At 33.8% G+C, this 27990-nt stretch overlaps 2 protein-coding genes across 2 annotated transcripts in view; both read right to left on the bottom strand.

Moving 5' to 3' along the window:
• The window catches only part of LOC149610564 (choline/ethanolamine transporter flvcr2a-like), a 159344-nt gene that overhangs the window by 4167 nt on the left and 127187 nt on the right, over positions 1–27990 (bottom strand). The window lies entirely within an intron of this gene.
• On the bottom strand, positions 50–27555 carry LOC149610578 (arylsulfatase B-like). Its single transcript, XM_089859706.1, has 9 exons — positions 26848–27555; positions 20831–20990; positions 10644–10756; positions 7341–7504; positions 5012–5138; positions 4564–4690; positions 3110–3403; positions 2603–3045; positions 50–2537 (listed from the first exon to the last, which is right to left on the bottom strand). The coding sequence occupies exons 1-9, from the start codon at positions 27007–27009 to the stop codon at positions 2409–2411; spliced, it is 1719 nt and encodes a 572-aa protein (XP_089715832.1). The 5' UTR covers positions 27010–27555; the 3' UTR covers positions 50–2408.

Genomic DNA, 27990 nt, shown 5'->3' with positions numbered 1-27990 from the left:
CGTTTTTATTTATTTTATTTTATGACCTAATTTGTTACATAAGAAATTACGGACGCAACTTCCTCGTAATAAAACGATTTTATTGATAAATATTACATTGATTAAATACACGGTGTATAAAATTATATAATCTCCTAGGTTTTTTTTATTTTTTAAAAAAAGACATAATAATTAAGTAAAAAAACATATCGTAAAAGGGAGAGCCAAATGAAATGATAATTAAAAATAGATAAGAACGTTGGGATTTTGATAATTCCAACGTAGTTATCGTATTTCTACTGTATGTTAGAAACATTGTATAATTTCTTGACTAACATTATGTCACTATTGGGAAAATAATTAATTGCCTTTTTATTGAAGCATAGCGATTTTGGGGTCATCGGGTCAAATATGATAACGTCGTTAACGATGTTCTCAGCGATGACTTAAAGATTTCTCTAATTATTTTTTAATTGAAGATATTTTCAAGGTCTATTTTGAAATCGAGGACAAATTTAATCTGTGGCCTGAGATATTTGAGGTCAAGGGTCACCCCTTACAATGTCTATGACGACACATTTTTTGCGGGCTCAGACTGCAAAGTAACTATTTTTAATACGAAAAAATGAATTTAATTCGAATTTAATTTTAAAATTTTAAAGTAATGGCAAAAACTATTTTCAAACGGATTAGCAATAAATGCAATTGCTAGCGTAATACATAGCCTACTTTCTGAGCTGAGCTTAATTAAATGAACTAATTGGAGAAAGAATCTAACAATTATCAATTATTTCATACAAATACTTTACAACATTTCTATCTACAATGTCACAAGATCTTACATGCTGTGATTCAACTAAAACCACGGTTGCTAAGACCAATTCAAGAATTGGAACAAAACATTTCACTCTCCCTTTAAACGGACAAATAATTTTGGCCCCCTATATTTAAAAGTAAAAAAATAGTAGTGGTAGCAATTTTATATTTCAGTTTCATATTTTAATTTCTGTAAATATAGGCTTCATTTAAAAAAACCTTTAATAAGTTAAAAGAGAAAAAAGTAAGTAAACATTTTTGTTCTGTTTATGAAAGGGCAATAATGAAATTGCTTTTTTGCACCCCAAAGCTACAGATTCTAAGGAATAGGAATTTAATTAGGTCTAAATTTTTTCAAGTCCCCTAAGGCGCGACTAAGTTTTTTTCAGAAAAAAATAAAGTTACTTCTTTTTCATCGTAAATTATTAAATTGAATGAATGTTTTTGAGGTATCGTGTCAAAGAATCGAAAGTCGAGACTCGAACAATATTAGAGCTCTGGGTAATAAATGTTTAGCCAAGTAGAGCGAAAAATCGTTTATTTTCGCATGGTTTAATCTAATATAAATTCTCGTTGTCTCCTGAGAAATTATGATCAAATGAATGAAAGGAAAAACACGAATGTCGAACAATTTGAATATACCGTCAAGCATTTTACAAGTGTTATTTTTACGCCATTTGTTTTTTTTTCCTGATATTGTTTGTATATCAAAGCGAAAATAACACTGTCGTATCCTGTTTCACTGGAAGCTACATTGACCTCTTGACCTCTCAGACTTGATACAATGTCACTTTTTAATGGTAAGAAATCGATGTTGAGGACCTTATATAAATTAATCCTAACACCGGAAGTAGAAAGGTTAGAGTAATTTTATACTTGTGGGTCCTTTTTTTTTCAAACACAAGGCCTTGGAAAAGCTGTATAAAACGTAATTCAATATTAAGCCTTGGCTTTAAATAGAATCCAAGGTTTAGTAGGTCTATACCACGTCGGAAACCCACCATACGACGCATGCGTAATGCAATATCAACGTGTTTTACCCGGGTTTACTTTAACCTAAAACAGAGTATGTAACTTTTTAATGATATGAAATCCATGTTGAGTATTTTATATTATGCGTAATACCGGATGTAGATCGATTAGACAAATTTTATACTTGTGGGTCATTTTTTCAAACACAAGGTCGTGGGAAAGCTTTATATAACTTAATTCAACTTGGCCTATAATAGAATTCAAGGTTTAGTAGGTCTATGCCACGTCGAAATCCCACCATACTACGCATGCGTAATGGAGCCCCAACCGTGGTTGACCCGGGTTTAACCTCAAGGAAGCATTGGAACAAGTCTGAGAGGACCAATAGGTTAACAACGCGTATCTCGACTAGCGTAAACTCCAGCTTGAGGGGAACTAAGTTTAGAGCAAGACTTAGGTGAACTTCGAGATACCTAAGTCTTGATCTACGAACTCATTTGTGAATTGTGAGCGTATCATGAGCTACGACAAGCTTACTGAAACTACATGGTGCTTTATTGCACATTACATGGCGTTTCTCACGATTCGCTCGAAGTTTCATCATTTTGTTGTGGCCGACATGTGGACCGTTCTGACATGTTCTAATCCCTCCAAGATACCCAGACACCACCGTGAAGAAGTGGATTAGAGTTAAAATCGTTTGGCGGAAAAGATGGCGGTAAACTAGTGCGAATAAAGTCTCGTATCCTAGCTTGCATGACCTCGACAATCTGAAATTGAATGACAAACCATCAAAGTTAATCCAAGGCTTAACGTAATAGGTTTATAATCTTACATCTGGAAACTCGTTCGCGATGTTACGGTACTCGCAAGGATCCTCTCTGATGTTGAAGAGACATGGTCCCTGACTCAAATCGCACTCTTCATTCTTGTTACGTGGTCTTTCACCACAAGGCACTAATAAACGATGAGGTCGGATACTAACTGCCTCTCGGCGTTCAGAACGGAACCGTTGAAGCACGGGTGAGACAAAATCCAAACTATAAGTGTTAGGAGGAGCCGGAACATCACGTCCAGTGGGACCCCACCAGCGATCGAATGGCTGGTTACTGGCTGGACCGTTAACGATCTTGTAATCGTACATTCTCAAGGCTGATGTCTCGTCCAATGAATCGTAGTTGATCAAGAGTTCCTTTCGAGGAGATTCCGGTAAGTCCAAGGACAATGCTTCCCACATGTCAACACCATCTATGGTTCCGAGATCCTGAGGATTGCCGCCTGTAATGACTCGTGTTAAGCAACTTTGGTTTATCCGAGAAATACGCGCACTTGCTAACATTACCTGCAGCGCTGTACAAGGTTGGTAACCAATCGCACATGTGCATCAAATGTTGCGATATTCTTCTGGGTCTACGAATCAATGGACTCCAGACAAAACCTACACCGCGAACACCGCCTTCCCACAGCGAACCTTTGGATCCCTTTAATGGCCAGTTGGAACCTCCAGTGTTGCCGTAGTACGCAATATCGGCACCGTTATCCGTGGTAAAGACAATGATTGTGTTGTCCATCATATTTTCCGCATAGAGGGCGTGAACCACGCGTCCAATACCTTCATCTAAAGCGGCAATTACGCCTAAGCAAAGCAAATTTATGATTATTACCACAATTCTGGCAAAAATAACAATTTCGGTGGTCTTTAAAGAACGACATTGAATGACGCCTTCAAGGGGAAACTAAATTGAGGAAACCAAACCAACCCTTTCACAAAACAAAATTCGTATGTATACCATTTTTGATTTTTTTTCTTTCCTATAGTAACCTAGTTTTGTTTTTGTATTATAACCATTATTAGCATGGTATTACGGTATCGTAATTACAGTTACGTATAAGAAAATGTAAATTGTTTTTTAAATGACGGGTTATTTTATGGTCTAGCCCGGGTTGTAACATAAGGCGTAGATTAGGAAATGTCGTAATATAAAATGGTAGTATTCTTTGTAAAGTAGATTAACTCGGAAATACAAAAACCCTGTCTAAATTTAGATACTTTCAAGCCGTTGTTTGAAACGTTTTGCAAGTGTGGGATCGTTGAATGATTTTGCTAATAGAGTCGCCAATTAAGTCTCTTTTTTTGCAATGTAATTGTTTGGTGCCATTAAGGGTTAACCTTTCATTATGAGGTCTTGTAATGTTCGTGACGTTGTACCTTAGGTACTTTATTCCACAGACAGTCTGCGCTAAAATGGGCAAGAGAAATTTGTTCCCCCGTTTCTTAACTTTAACTGCGCTTCGTGGTTGCCAGTAATTTGTTTAGAGCATCTCAGGTTTGGAATTGAATGATCTGAATCGAACAGAACTACAATATTTTCAATCTGTTGTAGATAGCGGTTGAATTGCTCATAGACAAATGATTGGCAACGCTTGTTCGCACACTGTCTATTGTTATGTCAGAACATGCATCAATAAACTGTGTCGTCACTCAGAGTCAGGTTTATAAATAGACACAAGGTTGTTGTAATGTCTTTAACCGGGTCACGTTTACCGCATTTCTATAAACAAATTTATGGGTGTACTTGCACTAAAATAAAATTGCAAGCTAATACACCTAATAAGATGGCCACGGTTCACCTTACAGGAAATATAATGTTCCCTTCTTGGTCAGGTGACAGTTACGAATTGGGTGTTTAATGAAGAAAATTGGAGCATTCTTAACCACTTAGATCGTATATTATTTCTTAAAACCTCGAGTTTATCTACTTCCGATAATGTTTTTAGTTATTTTTAAATATATACCTGCGAAATTTCTTCGGGTGGAATTTCTAATGTACCAAAATCTGTCGGCGTATTCGGGCGGTGATCTAACCGGAAGTAAGAGATTTCCACGATGAGGAGCGTGGTGGGACAAGAACATGAACAAGGGCTAAACGAGGTGATGAGGAAAGAAAGGAGAAAAAAATTGAAATTTAACATATTTAAGGATAATATAACAAAAGAAATGAGATTAGTCTCCTTTTTGTTTTATATTTTTTTCAACCGCCTGAGTAAACGAAGGGCGATTACCCGGTCAGATTAGCATGCAAGCGACCGGAGGTAACGATAAGGAAATAACGTTTATCTTGTTAGCGTATCGAGTAATGAGTGTACCAAAGGCAAAGTGTGGGTTTATTTGGTTTGAAAATGAAGCATTTTTCCTTCGCTTTTGGTATAGTTTTATCCTGAAATTTACAAGAGGTGAACCTACTTTCTCCTTGTTGTGTTTTTCAATGATATCGAGAGCTTCGTTGGTGTACAAATCGGTTATGTAATTTCCCTGTAATTCCGGAACTAAATCGTCGTTCCGCCGGAAATCGTATCCGCTGTAAACAAAGCTAAAAACAGCGTGAAAAAAAGTAAAAAAGATTTAGCGTGAAAATACAGGGATTTAACGATAGGATCTATTTGATAAAGGACACACCTCCAAAAAATACTTTAAATTATTTAAATCCTTAACTAAATATATTTAGCTAAATAACTTCATACTCATTAATTAACTATGTTTAGCTAAATCATTTTATACACATTAATTATATTTAGCCAAGTCATTCTATACTCATTAATTATATTTAGCCAAGTCATTCTATACTCATTAATTAAATATACTTAGTTAATTAATAATATACTCATTAATTAAATATACTTAGTTAATTAATAATATACTCATTAATTAAATATACTTAGTTAATTAATAATATACTCATTAATTAATAATATACTCATTAATTAATAATATACTCATTAATTAATAATATACTCATTAATTAATAATATACTCATTAATTAATAATATACTCATTAATTAATAATATACTCATTAATTAATAATATACTCATTAATTAATAATATACTCATTAATTAATAATATACTCATTAATTAATAATATACTCATTAATTAATAATATACTCATTAATTAATAATATACTCATTAATTAATAATATACTTATTAATTAATAATATACTCGTAATTAAATATACTTAGTTAATTAATAATATACTCATTAATTAAATATATTTAGTTAATTAATAATATGCTCATTAATTAAATATATATAGTTAATCAATAATATACTCATTAATTAAATATATTTAGATAATTAATAATATACTCATTAATTATATATATATATAGTTAATCAATTATATGCTCATTAATTAAATATATTTAGATAATTAATTATATGCTCATTTATTAAATATATTTAGATAATTAATTATATGCTCATTTATTAAATATATTTAGATAATTAATTATATGCTCATTTATTAAATATATTTAGATAATTAATTATATGCTCATTTATTAAATATATTTAGATAATTAATTATATGCTCATTTATTAAATATATTTAGTTAATTAATTATATGCTCATTAATTAAATATATTTAGTTAATGAATTATATGCTCATTAATTAAATATATTTATTTAATGAATTATATGCTCATTAATTAAATATATTTAGTTAATGAATTATATGCTCATTAATTAAATATGTTTAGTTAATTAATATATGCTCATTAATTAAATATATTTAGTTAATTAATTTATGATCATTAATTAAATATATTTAGTTAATTAATTTTATGCTCATTAATTAAATATATTTAGTTAATTAATTTTAAACTCATTAATAAAATATATTTAGTTAATTAGTTATATACTATAGTTGATAAAGATATTTATGGCCAAAATTTCATGAGTAGAAAATAAAAATTTTAAATAATTGAATCTACCTAATATCGTATTGAAAAACTAACAAAAATAAAATAAGCTAGATTGACCTTGAAATAATTCTTCTCGACAAGCTAAATAAATTATTAACTTAATGTATTATCTCAAGCCCACTTAAAAGGTTGTTTGCTTCTACTTTGACAAGTGCAGTCGAAATCTATATCTATATAAATCAAAGTCCTGACTGACTGACTGACAGACTGACAGATAATCAACGCCCAGCCCAAACCGCTTGCCCTAGAAGGCTGAAAATTTGCAGGAACGTTACTCATAAGAAGTAGGCGCGTACTAAGAAAGATTTTTGCTATCCGCCGCCATCTTAAAAAATGGCGCCCAGAAATGTAAAAACTCTTCTCTATGCAACAAAGTCCGCGCGTTTCAACCGATTTCACAGATATTTAGTACACGGGTTTCCTTTAACCTATAGACAGACTAAATGCTCTTTTGGGTTCGATTTGTTGCCATCTTTTTAAATGGCGGCCAAAAACTAAAAAACCCTTCTTTATGGGATAATGTCCGCGTGAAAGCAATAATAAAAAATGTCCCGACGGGCTGACGGGCAACGCCGAGTGCCTTCGCTCCTAGGATGCTACAAAAATATTAGTCATCAGTAAAATCTACACATTCTTTGTATCATTTTGATGGTAGTTCTTATTACACGCGAGCGACGCCGCGGGTAACAGCTAGTTATAACATAAAATCTTTGCTACACTTACACTCTACCACTTAATTGTTTTTTCTTATTTTTTTTCTGGGAGTTGTCCTTTTTCAATTATATATTAATGGAGTTTTTCATTACCGATCTCCTTGAACTTCTCTGGGTATGTTGCTAAATGAACTTCGGTTGTAAATTTCGGTGCCAGTGTGCGCGAAGAAATCGGAATTTCCACCCCAGAAACCAAAGTGAGAGTCGAAACCTCGACGGGTCGGGGTGTATCTCGTTTGATGGTAGCCTAAATGCCACTAAACAATACAAATATTAAACCAGTCAGACAGAGGGATAAAACACTACGACACTACTAGTAAAGGGTGTGTGAGAGCTTTTGAAGATATGAATCGGAAATTTATACATATAAACATTATCCTTAAGGCCCTGATTGCCCGTCTGATCACTGTTATCGTTTTCCATTGACGTTTTCATGCAGTAACTTTCTGGGAGTGATAATTAAAGATCTTAGAAGACATTGATTTGAAGATTGGTTTCCTAAAACATTACTCTATGCTGAAATGGTTTCAAATGTAGACTGGAGAAGTTGATTTTCAGAATTAAATGTTCACTGAGCAAGCTTTTTAACCTTATAAAACGGTTACTAAAACCTCCTGATGTCATAAGTGCCCTAAATGTTTTGACTGTTTACTATTTCTTATATTTGAGCGCCAACTAAGTCGTTTAGTTTGTTGATACTTTTATCGATCTTCTTTAAACGTGTTTCAGATTTGATCTACGACAACAGTGTGCTCGTTTCTTCTATCTTTGCTTTTGAAGTCCCTCTGAATTATTTGAATCGAATTGAGTAGATTTCTTTGTTGTTATTTACTTCCATATATACAGGGTGTTTCTGATAAGTCTGCCATAAATTAAAGTATGTGTTCTTAGCTTCAAAGTTCAAACTGTGAGTATACATGGAGTAACAACCTTTAGATTCGGAGATATGGGGGCCCAAACATGGATTGACCTCTAAAACGAGGAAAAGTCATGCATGTGGAGTAAGACATATCAGCCTTCAATAGAGTAATGGCAAGACTACGTACGCAAACGTCATACCCTTCTATCTCTTAGCTCAGTGTCATCCCCCTACTGGGAGCGCACAGTATACCCTCTTACAAGAACGCGCCCAGATGGAGGGATACACAGTCTACGCCCCTCTCTACCTCCACTAGTCTATAGTCTTCAAATTAACAACATTACTAAACATTTATCTAGCAAATGTGTACAATTAAATGGGTAGAAGTGTGCGTACGTTGATAAAGTAATGCTAATTACTACTTCATTTGGGGTCCCAACATGTGGGAGCCCATGTCTCCCTAACTAATAAATGTTCACCCCATGTTCTATGACAATTTCCACTCAGTTGGACCAAGAGATCACATCCTTTCATTTATGGTAGACTTATCGGAAACACTTTGTATCTATAAACATTTCAGTAGCCAAGCGAAGCGATTTCGCTAGAGTCTAATCCCAAAGTTGTTGAGACATCTACTGTCCTGACTTATCTTCAATTCTGGTACCAACTTAAAATCCATTAAAGAAAGATTCCCTCTTATCTCAACTTTCAATTTCCAAAAACATTGTGTTATTTGGTCCAAAAAAGAAGATACGTTCAGTTAGGCCTGAAGCACTTAAAGAATATCGAATACAGTTTTTCTAAGTGTCCAATTCAAGCAATGAAGGTGCAAGTACTTAATTTGTCTGGTGTTTTAGCCAAGGCCGAGACGCTGTCATATTTGCTTATGATTTTTATGAATGACTTTCCCCTCGAATCAGACACGCAAAAATCAAAATTAGCCTCGATTTAAATGGTAACGGTTGTACTATAAAGTGTCAGTTGGCCTTGGGGTACTAATAGGTGCTATACAACACGGTCATACCAATACATACGCCTCACCCGGCATTTCCCAAAAATTAAAATCACGAATATTGCACCACCCAATTTTAAAAATGCGAATTCATTGAATTTTTGGGCTAATTATGGTGTAAACGCCTCCTGTTTTTGTTCTTCAAATATTTATTTAAAATTGTTTATCTATTTGAGGCCAACAGCTTCTTATAATTGAATGGTTTCCTTAGCTCCCCATCAGGTTTCCGCGATCATATCACATAAAGGAGGGTAGAAATCATTAGATTATATAAGCCGATGGCCTCAAAAGGCTAAACCACACACTACAACTCAACTCGTGTATGCCCAAAGCGTATTAGCATAATCCGAAATTAAAATGTTGAAATTTTTGCGTACGTTTAAAGTAATTATTAATAACATTAGAATATGTAATTTATCAATTTCATGGTTGAATGGTCTGAGTGTTTTAATAATTAAGGGAATTAAGCTATAATTAGTATAATTAGAAAATATTTTCTTTAAAGTTGCGGTGTAACATTGTTTTGGTGAAATCAATTTTATCCCGTTTGAAGGACGATTAGATTAACGTATATAATGTAGGATATAAGTTTGTCCAGCAAAATATTCGCTAATTTCTCAAGAAATTAACCTCAAATATTCATAATTTTATCAATTTGCTCTGTCATAATATTGTCAATCAACCAATATTGATGTCAGAAACATTTAGGTAACAACCTAAATGTTTCCTTGGGAAATACCATAAGTACTTAAGATATGTTCCATAAGTTTATCGCTGGTTACTGAGAGCTTGTCATGAAGTGACGTTGTGAAACGTCAAAGGCTTAGTACAGACTAAATAGGAAGATGGACTGCAAAACCTAGTGTAGTCAATTCTCGCTTGTCGTTCTCGAACTAGCTCTCAGTAAGTCTCTCTCTAACATTACGAAGTATAGGTAGTGTCATACTTATGGAACATAACTTATAAACCTATGGAAATATTAATAGTCTTTATTCAAAAAGGAGCCTAATAGCGTCTGCTTGAATAATAGGGTAAAGACGGAACATCCGGTATATGGATCCAAAGACCTTAGATAGGGCTTCAAACTTTTCAGTCCACCAAATTTGGTTCGCAATGATATAACTTGCGTTTCGTCTTAGGAAGGCAAGGTGGTCAAATACCAGACTCCGTTTTACCCCCGACTACTTAAAAGTGTCTATTCAGTATCGTCAGGAATTTTTAGTAACTCATCTATCCACCATTTTCCAAGATGGACGTGTAATTATCTCAGTGAGCATCAACTTAAAATCAACTTCACTACAAGATTTCAAACCATAGATCCAGTTGTTCTGGAGATAAATCAATCATTCAGTCAGTGTTTTAAACATTAACTAAACTTGGCGCCCCCTTTCTAGGTATATTAAATTATATTGTCATGACACGTGACTTCCAAACTATTCACGACTTGTAAATAAAATGCGTGGTCTACAATTTAAAGTATATTTATATATATATATAAAAAAACATAATCAAAATGGGACTTTACTTTGCCCACGAGTTTGGAGGTGTAACCCAATTTATTGAGCCATTGTGGCATGATGGTAAAATTGAGTGGTAAACCGTACGGTCCTGCTCGTTGAATAACAATGTGTTGCAAACCTGAATAAAGAAAAAAAATACACAATGAAATAATCAGTTAAATTACGAAATGCAAAGAATATAAAGGAAATAAAATGTAATTATTTTAAAAGACCACAATTTATAAAATGAAAAACGTTAAAAACGAATTAAGTGCTTTGGGATATTATTGTTATTATCATTTCATTCATGAATATTGAACATTTCTCATTAATCAATAAGGTCCTTCAAATACAGGGTTATTCTGATAAGTCTGGCATAAATTAAGGGGGATGTTCTTTGGTCGATTTTGAGTCGAAAATGTAATTTCTATGACATTTTGCCTTCCGGGCCATTGTTTTTTAGTTATGATTTGAGTATTTTACAGATGACCCATGTATATATTTGGTTGTTCTTTACGCACAGTTACAATTCATTACCTAATTTTAGCAAACTGATATAAGAACACAAGGAGAAGGTTTGGTTCGATTAAATGTCCCTAAAATTATTTTGTTAATTAAGTTTCAAAAGCTATTTTAATTTTTCATCGAAAATTAAACTCTCCCCTTTGATTACCGAAAGATTTATTTAAACAATGAAACGCTACGCATGATCAACCTCTTTATTCTTAAATACAATATTCATGAGAACATTCAATAATTAATAAAAACTGTCATTGTAGACAAAGACGGGAAAGTGTAAAAGATAAGTGTAGAAAATGAATTGCCTGAAGTAACAGATATTAAAATTTTCACTTTTGAAGACATGATCATAAAACATCGATTATTTGAAAAAATTCTTATCTTAGTTTTTTTACCAAAATTAGTCAAAATATTTTGTCTTGAAACATGAGGTTCATTTTAAAAGTAGTACGCGTGAACATTTTATTTTATATCAAAAATTTACAATTAGTTTTGAGTATTCGGTCCCTTAAGGAGAATTAAATAGTCAGAAAATGGTTGAACAAAAAACTGTGTGAAATCTTAAAAAATCGTAGTCGTTAATTTGAAAGTTTTAAAAATATCAAATTTAACGTGATGTATAGCTCCCAAAATATCTTTTGAACATTCATAACTACATCACAGTCAAACGGCCTTTGTAATTTTTTGCTTGGCAATATTTCCAATTATAAAATATAAAAATTGGAGTATTTGAACTAAAACCTAGTATCATGCCAGTATACCTCAAAAACTTGAAGATACCATTTTTTCTGGACTACTATATAGAGAAAAATACTTGTGTAAATAATGTAGAAAAATATTTTGAGTTTAATGAAAATTTAGTGAAAAAAGTAAGATAAGAATTTTTTCAAATAATCGATGTTTTATGATCATGTCTTCAAAAGTGAAAATTTTAATATCTGTTACTTCAGGCAATTCATTTTCTACACTTATCTTTTACACTTTCCCGTCTTTGTCTACAATGACAGTTTTTATTAATATCTGTCACTTCAGTCTTCATATTAATTCAAATTGTTCAGAAACCTTAGGAGAGTAAAAGTATTAGGGCATTGTGCATATATTAGTTAACTCGTTTGAACTAACCAACAATCTATTATAAAACTGTCATTCCTGACTGCTTGACTTGACAATGAACGTCCGGTCAAACTCAAATTGCTTTCCCGTCATTTTCACATGCAAATACAGAGGAAGCTGTACATTGTTATACCACAAAAAGATTCCGTATACCTGAGCACCAACACATGTCATATACTTATCAAGTTCAATTACCAGTCGTCGGTAATCAGGCTTAATTACCAGTCGTCGGTAATCTAGCTTAATTACCAGCCGTCGGTAATCTAGCTTAATTACCAGCCGTCGGTAATCTAGCTTAATTACTAGCCGTCGGTAATCTAGCTTAATTACCAGCCGTCGGTAATCTAGCTTAATAACCAGCCGTCTTTAATATAGCTTAATTACCAGTCGTCGGTAATCTAGCTTAATTACCAGTCGTCGGTAATCTAGCTTAATTACCAGTCGTCGGTAATCTAGCTTAATTACCAGCCGTCTTTAATATAGCTTAATTATCAGTCGTCGGTAATCTAGCTTAATTACCAGTCGTCGGTAATCTAGCTTAATTACCAGTCGTCGGTAATCTAGCTTAATTACCAGTCGTCGGTTATCTAGCTTAATTACCAGTCGTCGGTAATCTAGCTTAATTACCAGCCGTCTTTAATATAGCTTAATTACCAGCCGTCTTTAATATAGCTTAATTACCAGCCGTCGGTAATATAGCTTAATAACCAGCCGTCGGTAATCTAGCTTAATAACCAGCCGTCGGTAATCTAGCTTAATTACCAGTCGTCGGTAATCTAGCTAAATTACCAGTCGTCGGTAATCTAGCTTAATTACCAGCCGTCTTTAATATAGCTTAATTACCAGCCGTCGGCAATCTAGCTTAATTACCAGTCGTCGGTAATCTAGCTTAATTATCAGTCGTCAGTAATCTAGCTAATTTACCAGTCGTCGGTAATCTAGCTAAATTACCAGTCGTCGGTAATCTAGCTAAATTACCAGTCGTCGGTAATCTAGCTTAATTACCAGTCGTCGCTAATCTAGCTTAATTACCAGTCGTCGGTAATCTAGCTAAATTACCAGTCGTCGGTAATCTAGCTTAATTACCAGTCGTCGGTAATCTAGCAAAATTACCCGTCGTCGCTAATCTAGCTTAATTACCAGTCGTCGGTAATCTAGCTTAATTACCAGTCGTCGGTAATCTAGCTTAATTACCAGTCGTCGCCAATCTAGCTTAATTACCAGTCGTAGGTAATCTAGCTTAATTACCAGTCGTCGGTAATCTAGCTTAATTACCAGTCGTCGGTAATCTAGCTTAATTACCAGTCGTCGGTAATCTAGCTAAATTACCAGTCGTCGCTAATCTAGCTTAATTACGAGTCGTCGCTAATCTAGCTTAATTACCAGTCGTCGCTGATCTAGCTTAATTACCAGTCGTAGGTAATCTAGCTTAATTACCTGTCGTCGGTAATCTAGCTTAATTTCCAGTCGTAGGTAATCTAGCTTAATTACCAGTCGTAGGTTATCTTGTTAAATCACCTTTGTTGTTACTGTCTCTAAGGCAGTTGGTAACTTAATATATATGTGTGGGGTCCTTTTCCAACTTAACTTGTTAGCTAACACAAGCTTAGGTTCTCTTGTTTTTTACCACTACGAAAAATTGGACCAAATAGCCTTAACCGTGCTAACATCATAAACTGACTCTTATCCATGCTTAAATATCGCAGATTGGAATGGTTTGGAAAATGTGAAATTAAACACACTTTAACTTAAATCTAATTAATGAAAAATGGAAAGCACAAAATCTAAATACCAGGCTTTCGTTTAAAACCGTTTTCAAGTCAAACAACCGAATAGTTATTGCATTACGGCTGCCACAAAATGGTTATTTGTAAAATATTTTCCCATGTTATTTCTATGGGAAAATTTTATGTTTTTCATCAAAATATCGTAAAAGTTTTATGGAAATGAAAACCACCCTTAGCAACTTTATTTTTTATAAAATAAACTATTAAATGAATCTTTTTGAAATTTTAACCACATATTGAGGGTCCGAATTGTAGTTCTGTGGAATTTTTTCAAAACAGTTAATACAAAACAAAAAAAGTTATATCCAATCAAAAAACCATCCTTATACATTAAAGTCAGTATGAAGTCTTATCTAAGAGAGCTACCGCTCTCCTAGAATTTCTTCATAAACCGAAGATAAATTGGGTAGTTTATAAAACTATTTCTCTAAATTTCTCGCCTGGAATTTCGCAAAGGTCAAGCGCGAGAATTATATAACATAATGGTGGTCATTACAATGTGTTTTAATGGGACACACGAGACGCTGTTTTATAATTTTAATGGTGGAACTTGAGACCGGGAGACCCGGATGGGAACATAGCGTGACTCTAGTAATATATTCCAAAAATTCAGGCGAAAGTTTTACGACAATTTAAAGTAAACTTTGCGACAAAAAGTTTTAACAATGGTTTTATAATTTAGTATTATAAAAATTGACCTAATTATCGAGTCTTATTGACATTTTGAAACGATTTTCGATTGACTGGTTTATGGATTTGAATGTTTATTTTGTTTAAAGTTGCATCTGTTTAATTGTGGTTTACGTAAACGACGTATTTTCTTTATTTTGTTTAGTGAATTCAAACTCTAGAGTTGAAGGACGTCAACAACATCTTATAAAGATGGTCATTATGTAATTAAGTAATCCATCGGGTTTTAAATTTTGTTATTTGCATATTTTTTATTTTATGAAGTCAAAATTGGGACACTTTAGAGTCATCGAACGTGATTATAAATTATTTCCAGAAAAATATCATTTTCGATTTTAAATTTTAGGACAAAGTATAATGTGCGTTTCACCGTGTTTGTTATCAGTCTGTGCTGCCCCCCATTCACTTATTTACTTAGTACTAGAACTAATTGGGCTTTATAATTAATTACTTTTGAGAATAATGCTAAAGTTGTAATTTAATAAACAAAATTTGTTTAGTAGAAAGTTATGTACAATAACTAATTATCAGACTCGGGTTGTTTTAACCGAAAATCTTTAATTGTAAAAGTGAATGTGGTATGGTTAATGATGTCAGTTTCACTACTTTTACAACCAGTTTGTTTCAAATTTTAGAGATAGTAATCCAAAGCCGATTGGAATGTTACATAAGTGTTGGGGGGGGGGGAGAAAAGTCTGGTAGAAGGCAAGTGATATCAAATTATCGTAATTTAAAAAAAAATATATATTACCTAATTCGAATTTTGGAAAGGCTAAAAAATATTGAAGGAAATTTATGGTAGTTAAGTACAGTAATATAGATGTATGCTCCCATAGGTTCTGAGCGCCTAAATACTTCAGCCAATGACAAAAATGACTGGTTATATTACCAACGTAAATTAAGGTACGCTATAAATCGTTAATTAAATTACAAAGTAGAACTTATTTAATTTAAAAAGGATAACTCTCAGTTCTTGAAACGTTTTCACCTCACAAGAAAGTTTAAAAAAAACATGCGGAGCTTCACCGTCGCCATTAAGTCGTTTATTTCATCACAAACGTCTTTCTTTAATTATTAACCCAATAAAAGTAGTGTGCCATTCAACTCCTCAGTGCAAGTGTTTACTTTATGAAGCGTTGCATCCTCGACAAGTGTAGCCTAGTATACAGGGTGTTTCTGATAAGCCTACCTTAAATTAGAGTGGCATGTTCTTGGGATAAAACTGAGTGGAAATTGTCGAAGAACACACGATCTACAACATTTAGTTACGGAGATATGGGCTCAAAAATATTGATTGGTCCCTAAGGAAATAGTAATTACACATGTGGAGTGATTAGCTTTACTTTAACAGCGCTCTTAGATTATTGAAGACCAATGTCTTTCACAACATGTGATTTAGGAGCACATATCTCCGTGACTAAATGTTGTAGACCCCATGTTCTTCGACTGTTTCCATTCAGTTTCAACTTAAGAAGTATAAGAACACACCCTTTAGTGTATATCAGACCATAAGTTTATAATAAATGTTCCATAAGTATGACACTACCAATACTTCGTAATGGTAGAGGCTTACAGCTCGAGCTAGTTCGAGAACGACATGCTAGAATTGACTACACTCGGTTTTGCAGTTCATCTTCCTATTAAGTCTGTATTAAGCCTTTGACAGTGCCTCACCAGGCGTCGCTTTACGAGAATCTATGACCTTCGTGACTTCATGACAAGCTCTCAGTAACCAGTGACAAACTTGTGGAACATATCTTAAGAACTTATGGGCAGACTTAATCATCAGAAACACCCTGTATTTACAATATTATTTTGGGGTCATAATATACCGGCTCTTCGGTAATATCTTCTCTTTCATAGAGATCTCTTAAATTCAAGAACGAAATAATGAAACAGAAAGAGTTAGGACTAAGAACTCTCCTTCGTTTCAAGGCGAGGCAAATCCGCTTTGAAAAGGAAAACATAATTTAATCTCCCAAAATATTTCCAAACAATTGAGGAGATAGTTAAAAAAGAAACGCTGACTAAATTGCACCTTAATTAACCGTTAGAAAACAAGATAATGAAATTTAATAACCGTATAGCTGGCTAGGAAATATATTATAGTATTGGTCCATTTGAGCGCCGCATAGTTCTCAAGAATCTCGCGGCGTTTTCCGCGGGAAAAATAAAATCACGTGATCGACCGCCATTTACGGAGAGAGGGATTTTTATTCGCATAGCTAACTCGATCACGTCCGTGAACGGGTGGGCCGTGGTTTTGGTAACTGATTATCGTCTGCTTCATAATTGAGAGAACTGCAGGGCACAATTATAAAATGGCAGCGTCCTAGCCTTATTCTTTAATTTTTTACTATATTTTGTTCCACATTTAGAAATTGAGGTTTCCAATTTAATTAAATAGTATTGAAATTAAGCCAATTAAAGTTTCCGTGAACAAAAATTAACCTTTAGGGATGTTCTGTGTCCAAATACGGAATGAATAGCAGCCGACGACAATCAGTCCAAAAATACTAGGGAAATGTGTCTGGCAGCATTGCACCTCCGAAAATGGCGCTAGGTTTCGCCGCCGAAAATGAGCGACCGCCGTATCGGCGGCGTTACTTCAATATGGACCAGGACTATTAAGAGGTTTTTAAATAGTCATTAGAGCTCTAAGGTTAGGCTCCCATTCTTTTTAATCAAACTAGTCTGGTTAGCTTTTAACGTGGAAAGGCTTTTTCCGAGGTTTTGAAGCCAAAATACGGGAGTAATAATTAATGCTTGTAAGAGGCTAGTTTTTAATTGCGTATTATAATCCGCTACTAATGACTTATGACACAGGTTTCTATACAGGTCAAAATCAAAAATATATACCTTGGCCACCTTTTGGGGTTAAACATAATTTAAAGTGATAGTGAAATCTGTTTCTCAATTTTAAATGGAGTGAAACTTTAAAGGAAAAGTGTAGGTAATATAAGATTATACCTTATAAGAACGGCCTTTTTTTAAATGTAAAAGAATATAAAATATTAAAAATAAATCTCTTATCATTAGCATTTACAGGGCGCCAACTGGTCCTATAATTCCTATAAAATCCTATATTTTGGAAAGTGTCCTATTTTATCCTATATTTTCACAAATTGTCCTATAAAGTCCTATATTTTGAGAATTTTGAAGTAATTAATTATAATCCCTTAAGAAAAACCTCAGAAAATGTCTTGTCTGAGATTTTAGCAGAGCCCCAAATTTGCGGAGCTCGCTTCGCTCGCTCCGGTTATTTATGATTTACTTAATGTTAAATTTAAACAAATTAATTGGCTAATTTTTATAACAATAACAACTCGTGAAAAAATTATTCGACTGAATTTAGACTGGTTTTCATATATGTTCGCCTTGTACGTTATTGCAAATGGTCAGGGAAAATTGTGGAACTTAGTCAGCGAAAACCTGGAAAACTCAGGGAATTTCATTCCAAAAATTACGAACCCCGTAAAGGCCCAAATTCTAGTTCAGTGGATTTTTTAAAAAACAGTAAACATGATACGAAAATAGTTACTTCTAATCAGAAAACCTTCTTTATACATTAGAGCCAGTATCAAGTCTTACCTACCGCTCCCTTAGAATAAGAATATAAACAAAAGAAAGTCAGAAATAATATCCTATTTTGTCGAAAAAATAGAAAAGAGTAATAGGTTCCTAACTGTCTGTTTGTGATATTTTCACAGAATAGATATCATTTTGTTTTACCAGTGGTCCCTTTTTGGTTCCTACTTTTAAAATTTAGGTTCCTACTTTTAAAATTTAGGTCCCTATTTTACCCTATTTTTATCGTGAAAAGTCCCTTTTTCCCCTATTTATTTTTGAGGTTTTGGTGGGAGCCCTGTAAGTGATATAGTTGGTGATATTTTTTTTAGCAGTGCAAAGGCATTGCATACTATTTTAATTGAAAAATTAAGCAGTATTTCATTAAAATTGGTCGGTTCTGGTTAGATACTAGTCATTTAAGAGTCCTATATTATCCTATAATTTCATGAATCTGGTCCTATGAAATCCTATAATTTCGCCTGGCGAATCCTATTTTTCCTATTAAAAATTTCTCTGCAAGAGTTGGCGCCCTGCATTTAACAGGGATAGATATAATTTTAGAAGTAGGAATGGAGAACAGAGTAATGTGGGCGCGCGTCCAAGTCCCGGACCCCCTTCCACGGGACGAAGGGGTATGAAAGAAGAGGCGGGTCATAGCGACAGAGGTAAGAAATGATTGCGTATTTTTCTAAGTCCCCGTCAGCAACGTCATCAAAACGTAGTTTAAGTGAGCCAATAAGATAATTTAAAGTTTTCGTTACGTGTTGGAGTGAGGTGTTCTATACTGGGCTATGAGTCGGATTGAACTAAATACTAACCGTTTTCCATTCCTACTTCTAAAATTAAACCTATCCCTGCATTTAATTAGTCTTAAAAACGAGGACTACTACGCCATCCGCCATTGCTTTAGTGGCGTCTGCTAAAGCGAACCACTAACTCCTACGAGATTGGTTGAACAGGCCCATAGGCTAAGAGGTTCGATTTTGCAGACGCCACTAAACCAATGGCGGCGCAGTTATGTGGGCAACAAAGACGTTAGATATGTCTTCCAAGTTACCAATCCACTAAAGCCCTTTTGTTTGAACTACATATCTAACGCCTTTGTAGTCCACATACCCATTAATGTTTCGTCTTAAGAAAAACCACTCTATTTTATCCCGACTCATGAAAAAGTATTATTGCAAATTACAGAAAAGGGTTAATTAGATTTTTTAAATATATTAGAGTAGGTATAGGTAATTTAGCAATGAAGTTAGTGTTAAAATCACGGTAATTATCATCAATATATATGAAAAAATTTCCGTTATTAAAACCATTTTAAAAGTTGGAATTATTTGATATTAGGGCCAATTTTGGGAAAGAAAATTACTCGAAAATGTGATAAATTCCAATTATTTTTTTTTCGGTAGGAGTAAAAAGTGTAATAAAATAATTTAATCGACGTTAAATAACCGAATTTAAGGGTAGTAACGCTTAATATCGGTACCATGTTACTTAATTTGAGAGACGTATAAAAAAAAAGTTCGATATAATCTAGTATTTCTTGTTTTTGAGTAGAAAAAAAGATCAAATAACTTTTTACTTTTTCGATCAGCCCAAATTATACCTTATCATACCACGTTGAAAACGTGAATTTATTTAATTCCCAGTTCAGTATTGGAATATAATTGAAGTATAATTTTACTTCTGACAGGTGATAAAAAAAAAAGATTTTTTTTCTTGCATATCAATTGGAACTTTTAATATTAAGAAAAAAAAGAGTCCATTGAAATTTTCACCATCACCTTTCTTTGAAGAATATGAATTTTAATTCAGTGTTCAATACTTCTATGACATTTTGTCGTCCGGGCCGCTGTTTTTCGATTTATTATTTGAGTGTTTTAAGGGTAACCCCTAATTAAATTCGAAATCATTGTCTTTCAATTTCTTAATTAAATTTATGGGGTCGTCCGTAAAATACTCTAATCATGCTCTAATCTTAACTTGAAAACAGTGGCCTGGACGGCAAAATGTCATAGTTGTACATTTTCGACTCAAAATCGTGTATACCCAAAGAACATGTCCCTTAAATTATGCCACACTTATCAGAAACACCCTGTAAACTCTGAGAGTTTCGTGAGCAACTGCATTGCAATATTTTGAACGATTTAAAAGGCTTATTTAAGTGTCTTTCCATAACTTGTTGATTATTAATGAAAAATTGATTAAAAACGTCGATATCAAACAATAATAAATTAAAGTTATTAACGGCCTTTCACGAAATTCTCGGAGATTATGATCGCGGTTCAATATTCATGAGCAAATTTAAAAACGTTGAACTACATAAACTGTAAAAAATTACATTAATTAATTACCGAGTACTAATTAACGTTGTAAAAAACCTCGATACGTTTAGCCTAAATCCATTTGAGTAATTAGGGTACGCGGATTGACAAGGCGACGTTTGTCGGGCCGAAAGTATGTTCCGGTTATTGAGTTTTTCAGTCCCACCTTACAAATTTCTCTCTCACACGTAATATTTTATGAAAAATTACCTGTATGAATGGGATAGTATCCAGTCATGGCTGCAGCTCTGGAAGGGGTGCAGGTAGGACTGACGTAGTAATTGTTCAGTTGCACGCCGTCGGCAGCCAAGGCGTCCAGATTGGGAGTTGGAATATCCATCACTCCATGGAAACCAACGTCGTTCCATCCCTAAAATTGATAATACTGATTATTAGATGAGAAATAAAGGTTATTTTCACCTTTGATCCGGGAAAGTCGTGCGTGGTGCAACAACTTTGTAAAAAAAAACACCCCAGTCTAGCCGGGTCAGATAAGGGCAAATCATTTCAGACGGTAGTTACAAAAATCACCGTTTCGAACGTTACAATGTAGATATTGTGGAGCCGAAGTTCTTTCATAACTTTATGTAGTGATTTTGTAAGCGTTTTTGAGTGGAATTAGGAATACATACAGCTAATTGGAATCATTGTGTACACATATCTAGCCCGTTTCAATTTCTATGAGGGTTAGTGGGCCGGACTTGAGTACTATACGTCGCGTCTTGTAATTTTAACGTCTTTCTAACTGTTATTTGATTGGTTGATAGCAACACGAGGTGCAACGTACAGCAAGATAGGATATTCACGAGGTGGAATTCGACATCCATAATGATATTCTAGCTCTTCCCACAAAATCCGCCTTGATACGTAAGGAAAATGGCAACGCAATAATCCCTAAGGACGTTTAAAGAGGCTTTAAAGAGGCAATTAAGTTTCCACATGTTTTCAAATACATTTTTATTTTTATTTTTCTTGAGATAAGCCTTTTTCTATTTCATGGTAAAGTTATTAAAGGTCGAGATTAAACGCAAAGGGTTCTAGGCCAAATGAAAACTGAGCATCGAACTAACGATCTATGATTGTGACGATTGTCAGTGTTGAGGTTTTCTATGGTAATTGAAAGCCATGCAAAAGACATTCTAATGAATTGAAGGAGGAAAGTTTGAATCTGGAGCAGGGCCGGAAATAAGCACTGGACGCTGGACATTGTCCAATAAAATTTTAAAATGTCCTATAGCAAAAGCGGATTATGCTTCACACATAAAGTACGTAAGTCCCACTTTTCCATAGCTTTGGCCATTGATTTCATGATATTCCCGAAGTAAAATCTAAGCAGACGAACAAAAAAGCTTTTAACCAATCATGAGCCCCCTAACCATAGATAACCTCTTTAATGTCAGACCAATAGGCGACGGATATTACTATTTTCTTGCATGGGACCTCGACTCTACCTCGCCGTCGCCATAACCGGGAAGCCCGGGAAGGCGAGTTTGCGGTATCGTTCGTAGTCGTTATAAAATATTTAACGTTTTAAAGCTCAAGTTTCGAAATTTTTTGAGACATTTACTAGGTCTTCAACTAAATATTATAAGATTTTCATTAAATTTCAACAGAAAAATAGCTCTGTGAATAAAATTAGACACGAAAAGTCGAAAACTACCCTAAGCCTTGGCTAGATATCAGCGGCTGAGTCCGAGCGGCGCATCTCGAGCCGCCGGCGGCCGGGCTTGCCGTAACGGCGAGAACAGAAAAATACCTCGTTAAAAAACAGATGCACGGCGTCTTAAATAGTCCAAGCAAAAGCTACACAGATTGATAACATTTTAACGCCTTACTCCCAAATAATCTTTGATATTGTGAATAGTTTTATCTAAAGAATATTTTAGACACCCTACTCAGTCTCTATAGTAGTTCTCGAATTTAGGTACGAGGTAAATCGGTTCTTTAGACGGAAGGATCGAATGGATCCGAAGGAGCCGCGTTACTGAACTATTTCCCTCCGCGTAAGGGGAGGTTCTTTCCTAGGAGCTCAGAGAATATCGTGTAGTTCCCCCAGGCACATGTTACGTACTTCATGTGTAAAGCCTAATTGGCTTCTGCCTATAGTCTCTTTTTTTTCGTAAGGGGGTCACTGGACATATTGACCAATAAATTTTCCGAAGTTTCGATAGCTTGACCATGAAGATGTGACACTATTTTTGCACACTCCAGTGGGCCTTGTACTATAAATTTTCCAGTCAAGGGGGGAGGGTGTCACTGGACACATGTCCGATAAGAAATTTTTCTTAGCTACAATATACTTCAGCAGTTATCAAATTTTAATATACTGGCGCAACAATTTTAATTTGGCACAGATAAAAAATCATTAAAATATTGACTTTCTTCCCAAAATAGCTTTAAAAATTTCATTATTACGTTATTGGAACCACACACCGTCGTTAATCGATATAATTTCGAAATATTCTAGTGGGGTCTCCAATTTAAACCATCACACCCGACCCATGTTCACTTAAAACCTATCGAATTTCAAATTCATTATATTAATTTTTTAGGGGTTACGAAATACCCTTTAATAGATTATAACAATTATATTCGACAGATTTTTAGCTCCCGGTCAATTAAGCTAATACACTTCTCATTAAGCTATGACCCTAAAAGATTTCAAAATTCCATGTAATTTATCAAAAAAAAAAAAGACTTTCAACACTTTTGTTATTTTTTTTTTCCGAAATTTAATCTCGGTGTCTGGAGGAAAACCAGTTGCTAAATAATGATAATTAATAATTTATTTGATGATATTTTTCCTCTTAATTAGTTTCGCGAAATAATAATTGTTTATACGACAAGTATCATTAAAATTAAGGACAGGCTTAATTTAAATATGTAAATAACAAAGTAACTGGTGAAACAATATCATCAGGGATAGATTTAATTTTAGAAGTAGGAATGGAGAACGCTTAGTATTTACTTCAGTCCGACTCAAAGCCAATTATAGAGCCCCTCCCTCCTCCAATATGTAAGTAAAGTTTAAATTATCTTATTGGCTCTCTTAAACTACGTTGTGATGACGTTACCGACTGGGACGGCGAAAAATACGTAATTCCATTTTACCTCTGTCGCTATGACCCGCCTCTTCTTTCATACCCCCCCCCCCGTCCCGTGGAAGGGGGTCCGGGATTTTGACGCGCGCCCAGATTACTCTGTTCTCCATTCCTACTTCTAAAATTAAACCTATCCCTGATATTATTAAAATAATGAAAATTGATCTAAATCAATAGATTTAGAACTTCTGATAATACAGAGCTTAAAAAATTATATAAAATACCTAGAACTGTAAACTTAAGCTTTTTTGGCACGAAAAATATCACGAGTGCTTATCAGTTTTCATTTCAAATTAGGCTTAACTTTTACTAGTATTTGTGAAATTTAAAGTGCTTTGAAACGTGTAGGGATTGACTAGAAGATTAGAGGAATTAAGTTTCTCTTCATTACTTATCAAACATAATTTCCACTGGAAAAAATATAGTCACCTAACCCGCGCTCGTATTTATTCATGCTACACTCAATAGACCAATCCATTAGTATAATACAGAGAAAAATACGGATGGGGCCACGCCCACCATTAGTGGTAATAATAGAACTAATAATAAATGGAGCCATAAAGAAACCTCATAACTTCTTGGTGAATTTCGGTAACTCGGATAATATTCAAAACTTAATTTTTAAATTTAACTCTAATAGCTGCACGTGCTTCTCTCTATGTAATGTACGAAGTTATCTATTGTAGCTGCTAATTCATCTTTTATGAAAATTGAAATACTGAAGATGCAATTTATTTGAAATAATATTAAGAATTTATAAAGCAGTTTTATTTATTATTGGATAACCCTTCAAAATCACTTCATCTGCGGAAATATTTTTTCACCCAATAATAATAACAATTGTTTCTATAACTACCTATTCCCATGTTTACTAGAAAAAATCTAATTGTCATATTTATTTGGCAACGGTATAGTCACTCCAAATATGTCAGGAACCATTTATATTATGCAGGTTGGGTGTGCACATGTTTGTTGTTTATTTTTGTGTAAAATTATTTAAAGTATAGCCAATACTCTAAATATTTGGACAGTGAAAGAGTTCGAAAACCCATTTTTCAAGTATTTCAAAAACCTCCTCCTCCAAAAAACAAAAACCCAACTCAATTTTTATTGTTTTAAAATCAGTTGAAAAGAAAAAAGAAAGGCGTTTCCTCAATTTTAAAATTCTTAAGAAGTCATCCGGAATATCCACAAATCGCGATAAATATCAGAAATTACCAGTTTCTGCCCTAAAACCAATTTATTATTGCCATTTAGGCTAATATCATTAAGTAATTGGATTTTATTAACCAATTTTTTATTTCATATCTTTAGTATTTGAAAGGGAGAAACGTAATCAGAGTAACGCGTAATGTGGGTAAAGAGTGGATTAGAGCGTGCGTTCAAAAATGTGAAAAGCCCCCAGGCCCAAATTTGAAATTTCTTTCAAAGTTGCTCTAGATATTTTTTGTCTGACGCGGTTTTTTTCATTTCACCTCTTATTAGTGCCTGGTTTGTCTTTGCCGCATAACGACAGTTAAGTCTGAAACATTTTATCATAAGTTCATGGGATATGTTACATAAGTTTGTCACTGGTTAGAAACTGGAGCTTGTCATGAAGTGACGTAGGTCATAGATTCGAGGTAAAGCGACCCCTGCCTGGTGAGGCGCTGTCAAAGGCTTAGTACAGACATGGATAGATTTAATTTTAGAAGTAGGAATGGAGAACGGTTAGTATTTACTTCAGTCCGACTCATACCCCAGTACAGAGCCTATCCCTCCATCACGTAACGAAAAGTTTAAATTATCTTATTGGCTCACTAAAACTATGTTTTGATGACATTGCTGACGGGGACGGCGAAAAATACGTAATTTCTTTTTACCTCTGTCGCTTTCATACCCCTTCTTGTCCCGTGGAAGGGGTCTGAGACTTTGACGCGCGCCCAGATTACTCTGTTCTCCATTCCTACTTCTAAAATTAAATCTATCCCTGGTACAGACTAAATAGGAAGATGGACCGCAAAATTAACCGAGTGTAGTCAATTCTCGCTTGTCGTTCTCGAACTAGCTCTCAGTAAGTCTCTAGCATTACAAAGTATAGGTCGTGTCATACTTATGGAAGGAACGTATCTTATAAACTTTTGATTTTATTTTGAATCTTAAAGGGAGAAGATCACTCGCTACACTAATGTTTAAACCTCAGGCTAAATTTAAGTCGTAGTAAATATCCTTTAAATACCCTAAATTACCTTTCGGTATAAATCTATTATAAAAAAATTCAGAAAGTATATTTTATTTCTATCATTTCAACTTTTAAAGTTTAATCTTTTTCCTTAAAATAATTTTGTCCTAAATATTTAAGTTTTTTGAACTCGTTATTTTTTTAAGGTTAATTAATTTCTGAGCTGCCTGATAATTATTTAAATTCTAAAATTTTCTATTGATTGGTATGCTAGTATATGTGGGCAGAATAAATTATAAAATTTTGGATTTTTAACTTAAACAATTTCGTTTTTAAATAAACCAAATGTTTTTTAAAAATGTGATCAATTCTTTAATATGGAAATCTAGAACCATATTCTCAGCTTCATGATTAAATAAAATTTAATTGTGAAGAAATATTCACGGGAAAATTAAATATAATTAAAAAATAGATTATAATATAAAAGTTCATATTAATTCTAATAAATAAAATATAAAATAATTAATAGAAATTCCAATATTAAATTTGGGTAATTTAGTTCTCTATTTCAAACTTAAAAGTTCGATGTATAATTCGTCATTTTAATTTTAAAATATGATCCTTTAATGGTTGGGGAATTAAAATTAAAAGAAAAATGATATTCATAATGTCCGCTTATAAAAGTTAATTTAATTCTATTTCGTATCAAAATCCATTAAATTAAAAAAAAATGTATTAATTATCCTAAATATTACCCTTTAATGGTTGCGGAATTAAAATTAAAAAATTTATATTCATAAAATTCGCCTATAAAAATTAATTTCATTCTATTTCGTACCAAAAACAATTAAATTTAAACATTAATTGACATTTTGTACGATAGGTAATATAGCAAATTTTATCTTCGAAATTAAATTAAATTAATTTTAATTAAGAAATGAATAAAATAATTAAATTAAACTTACCAAATCATCAGCCATGATGAATATAATATTAGGCGGTTTATCACCCTGGGTAATATACTGCGGTCCTTTCTCATTATCATCCAAATTAAAATCTTGGCACGAATGACTATTAAATCCGACCAATATCAGAAGGAAACACATCCATTTGTTAACCTTTTCCATGATTTAACTTTATAAAACTAAACCTTCTTTGACAACAACAACAAAAAAAATAAATATGAAAAAGAGACGTTGGCGATATCGGCAAAACTTATTCGTATTCCATTCAAAGTAGAACTTTAATTAATTAACTCTGTTAGACAGAAAAAGGGGAGAGATGGTAATCGTTCGACGTTCGAAAGTCGAATGGTTATGATTCGAGTCGACAAGCTTGACTTTCCACTTTTCCTTTCAGTTCCGAAAAGTATGGTTTGTTACCAAACTTCTCTTTCCTGGTTTCGTTTTGGTCGAGAGATCCCTGCAGAAAACGAGGTTTTGTCTCCTTTCTCTACCTAAAATGCTTTGCTCTCTTGACCATGATTTCCTAGCATATTTAAAAGAACCGCCTCAAACATTAATGCCTTCCCCCTTAATTCGTAATTTTATTCTTGGTTACACGTGTTTGGAAACTCCGGTAATTTTTACCTATCCAGTGACGATGACGTCACGGAGATGTATTACACTGGACGTAGCTGGGTGTGTGTATGTGTCTGGCACCGCGTTTGCAGTTGGCAAATCGGAGCAAGCTTGTTCGCAGAAAGCAATTTTTGGCTTCTACTCGCATCGTTAACATTAAGAAGTATGCGGCGATCGGCTAGGGTTACGAGAAACGTCTAGCCTCCCAATGCCAGGGCTTCCACCAAAGGTTCACGTAATTGCGGGTTTTCTTATCCTTAATTGTGAAAAATTGTTAGAGGCGTACGCTTGAATTCAAACGTCAACAATAAAGCTGTCTCAGTTATGACGTCAGTGCCTTTGTGAAACATCACGGGCTTAGTTTTGGCAGTGGTCGGCCATGTTTGGTACCGCTTTGGTTCTATGGGCAAATAGCATGGTTGACGTCACACTAAGGCTTCTGAGATAGCTCTATAGCTATGTTTAAAATTATTTTAGGAATAAAGTTTCTTAAAACGATTTAACTAGGCCTAGAATTAAGTTAAATTA

This window comes from Phalangium opilio, unplaced genomic scaffold (assembly GCF_054372755.1).
Source record: "Phalangium opilio isolate 3A_F unplaced genomic scaffold, DU_Popi_V2 ptg000329l_1, whole genome shotgun sequence".
Lineage (NCBI taxonomy): Eukaryota > Metazoa > Arthropoda > Arachnida > Opiliones > Phalangiidae > Phalangium > Phalangium opilio.
The sequence above is the reverse complement of the archived record's forward strand: the minus strand, read 5'-3'. Positions and strand labels throughout refer to the sequence as shown.

Bases quoted from the DNA above. Each gene is read 5' to 3' on its own strand.
- LOC149610578 (XM_089859706.1), bottom strand. From the start codon at position 27,009: ATGGAAAAGGTTAACAAATGGATGTGTTTCCTTCTGATATTGGTCGGA. The intron at 20,991-26,847 runs GTAAGTTTAATT...TATCAATTTTAG, and splicing joins TCATCATGGCTGATGATTTG to GGATGGAACGACGTTGGTTT. The intron at 2,538-2,602 runs GTAAGATTATAA...ATTCAATTTCAG, and splicing joins TCGCGAACGAGTTTCCAGAT to ATTGTCGAGGTCATGCAAGC.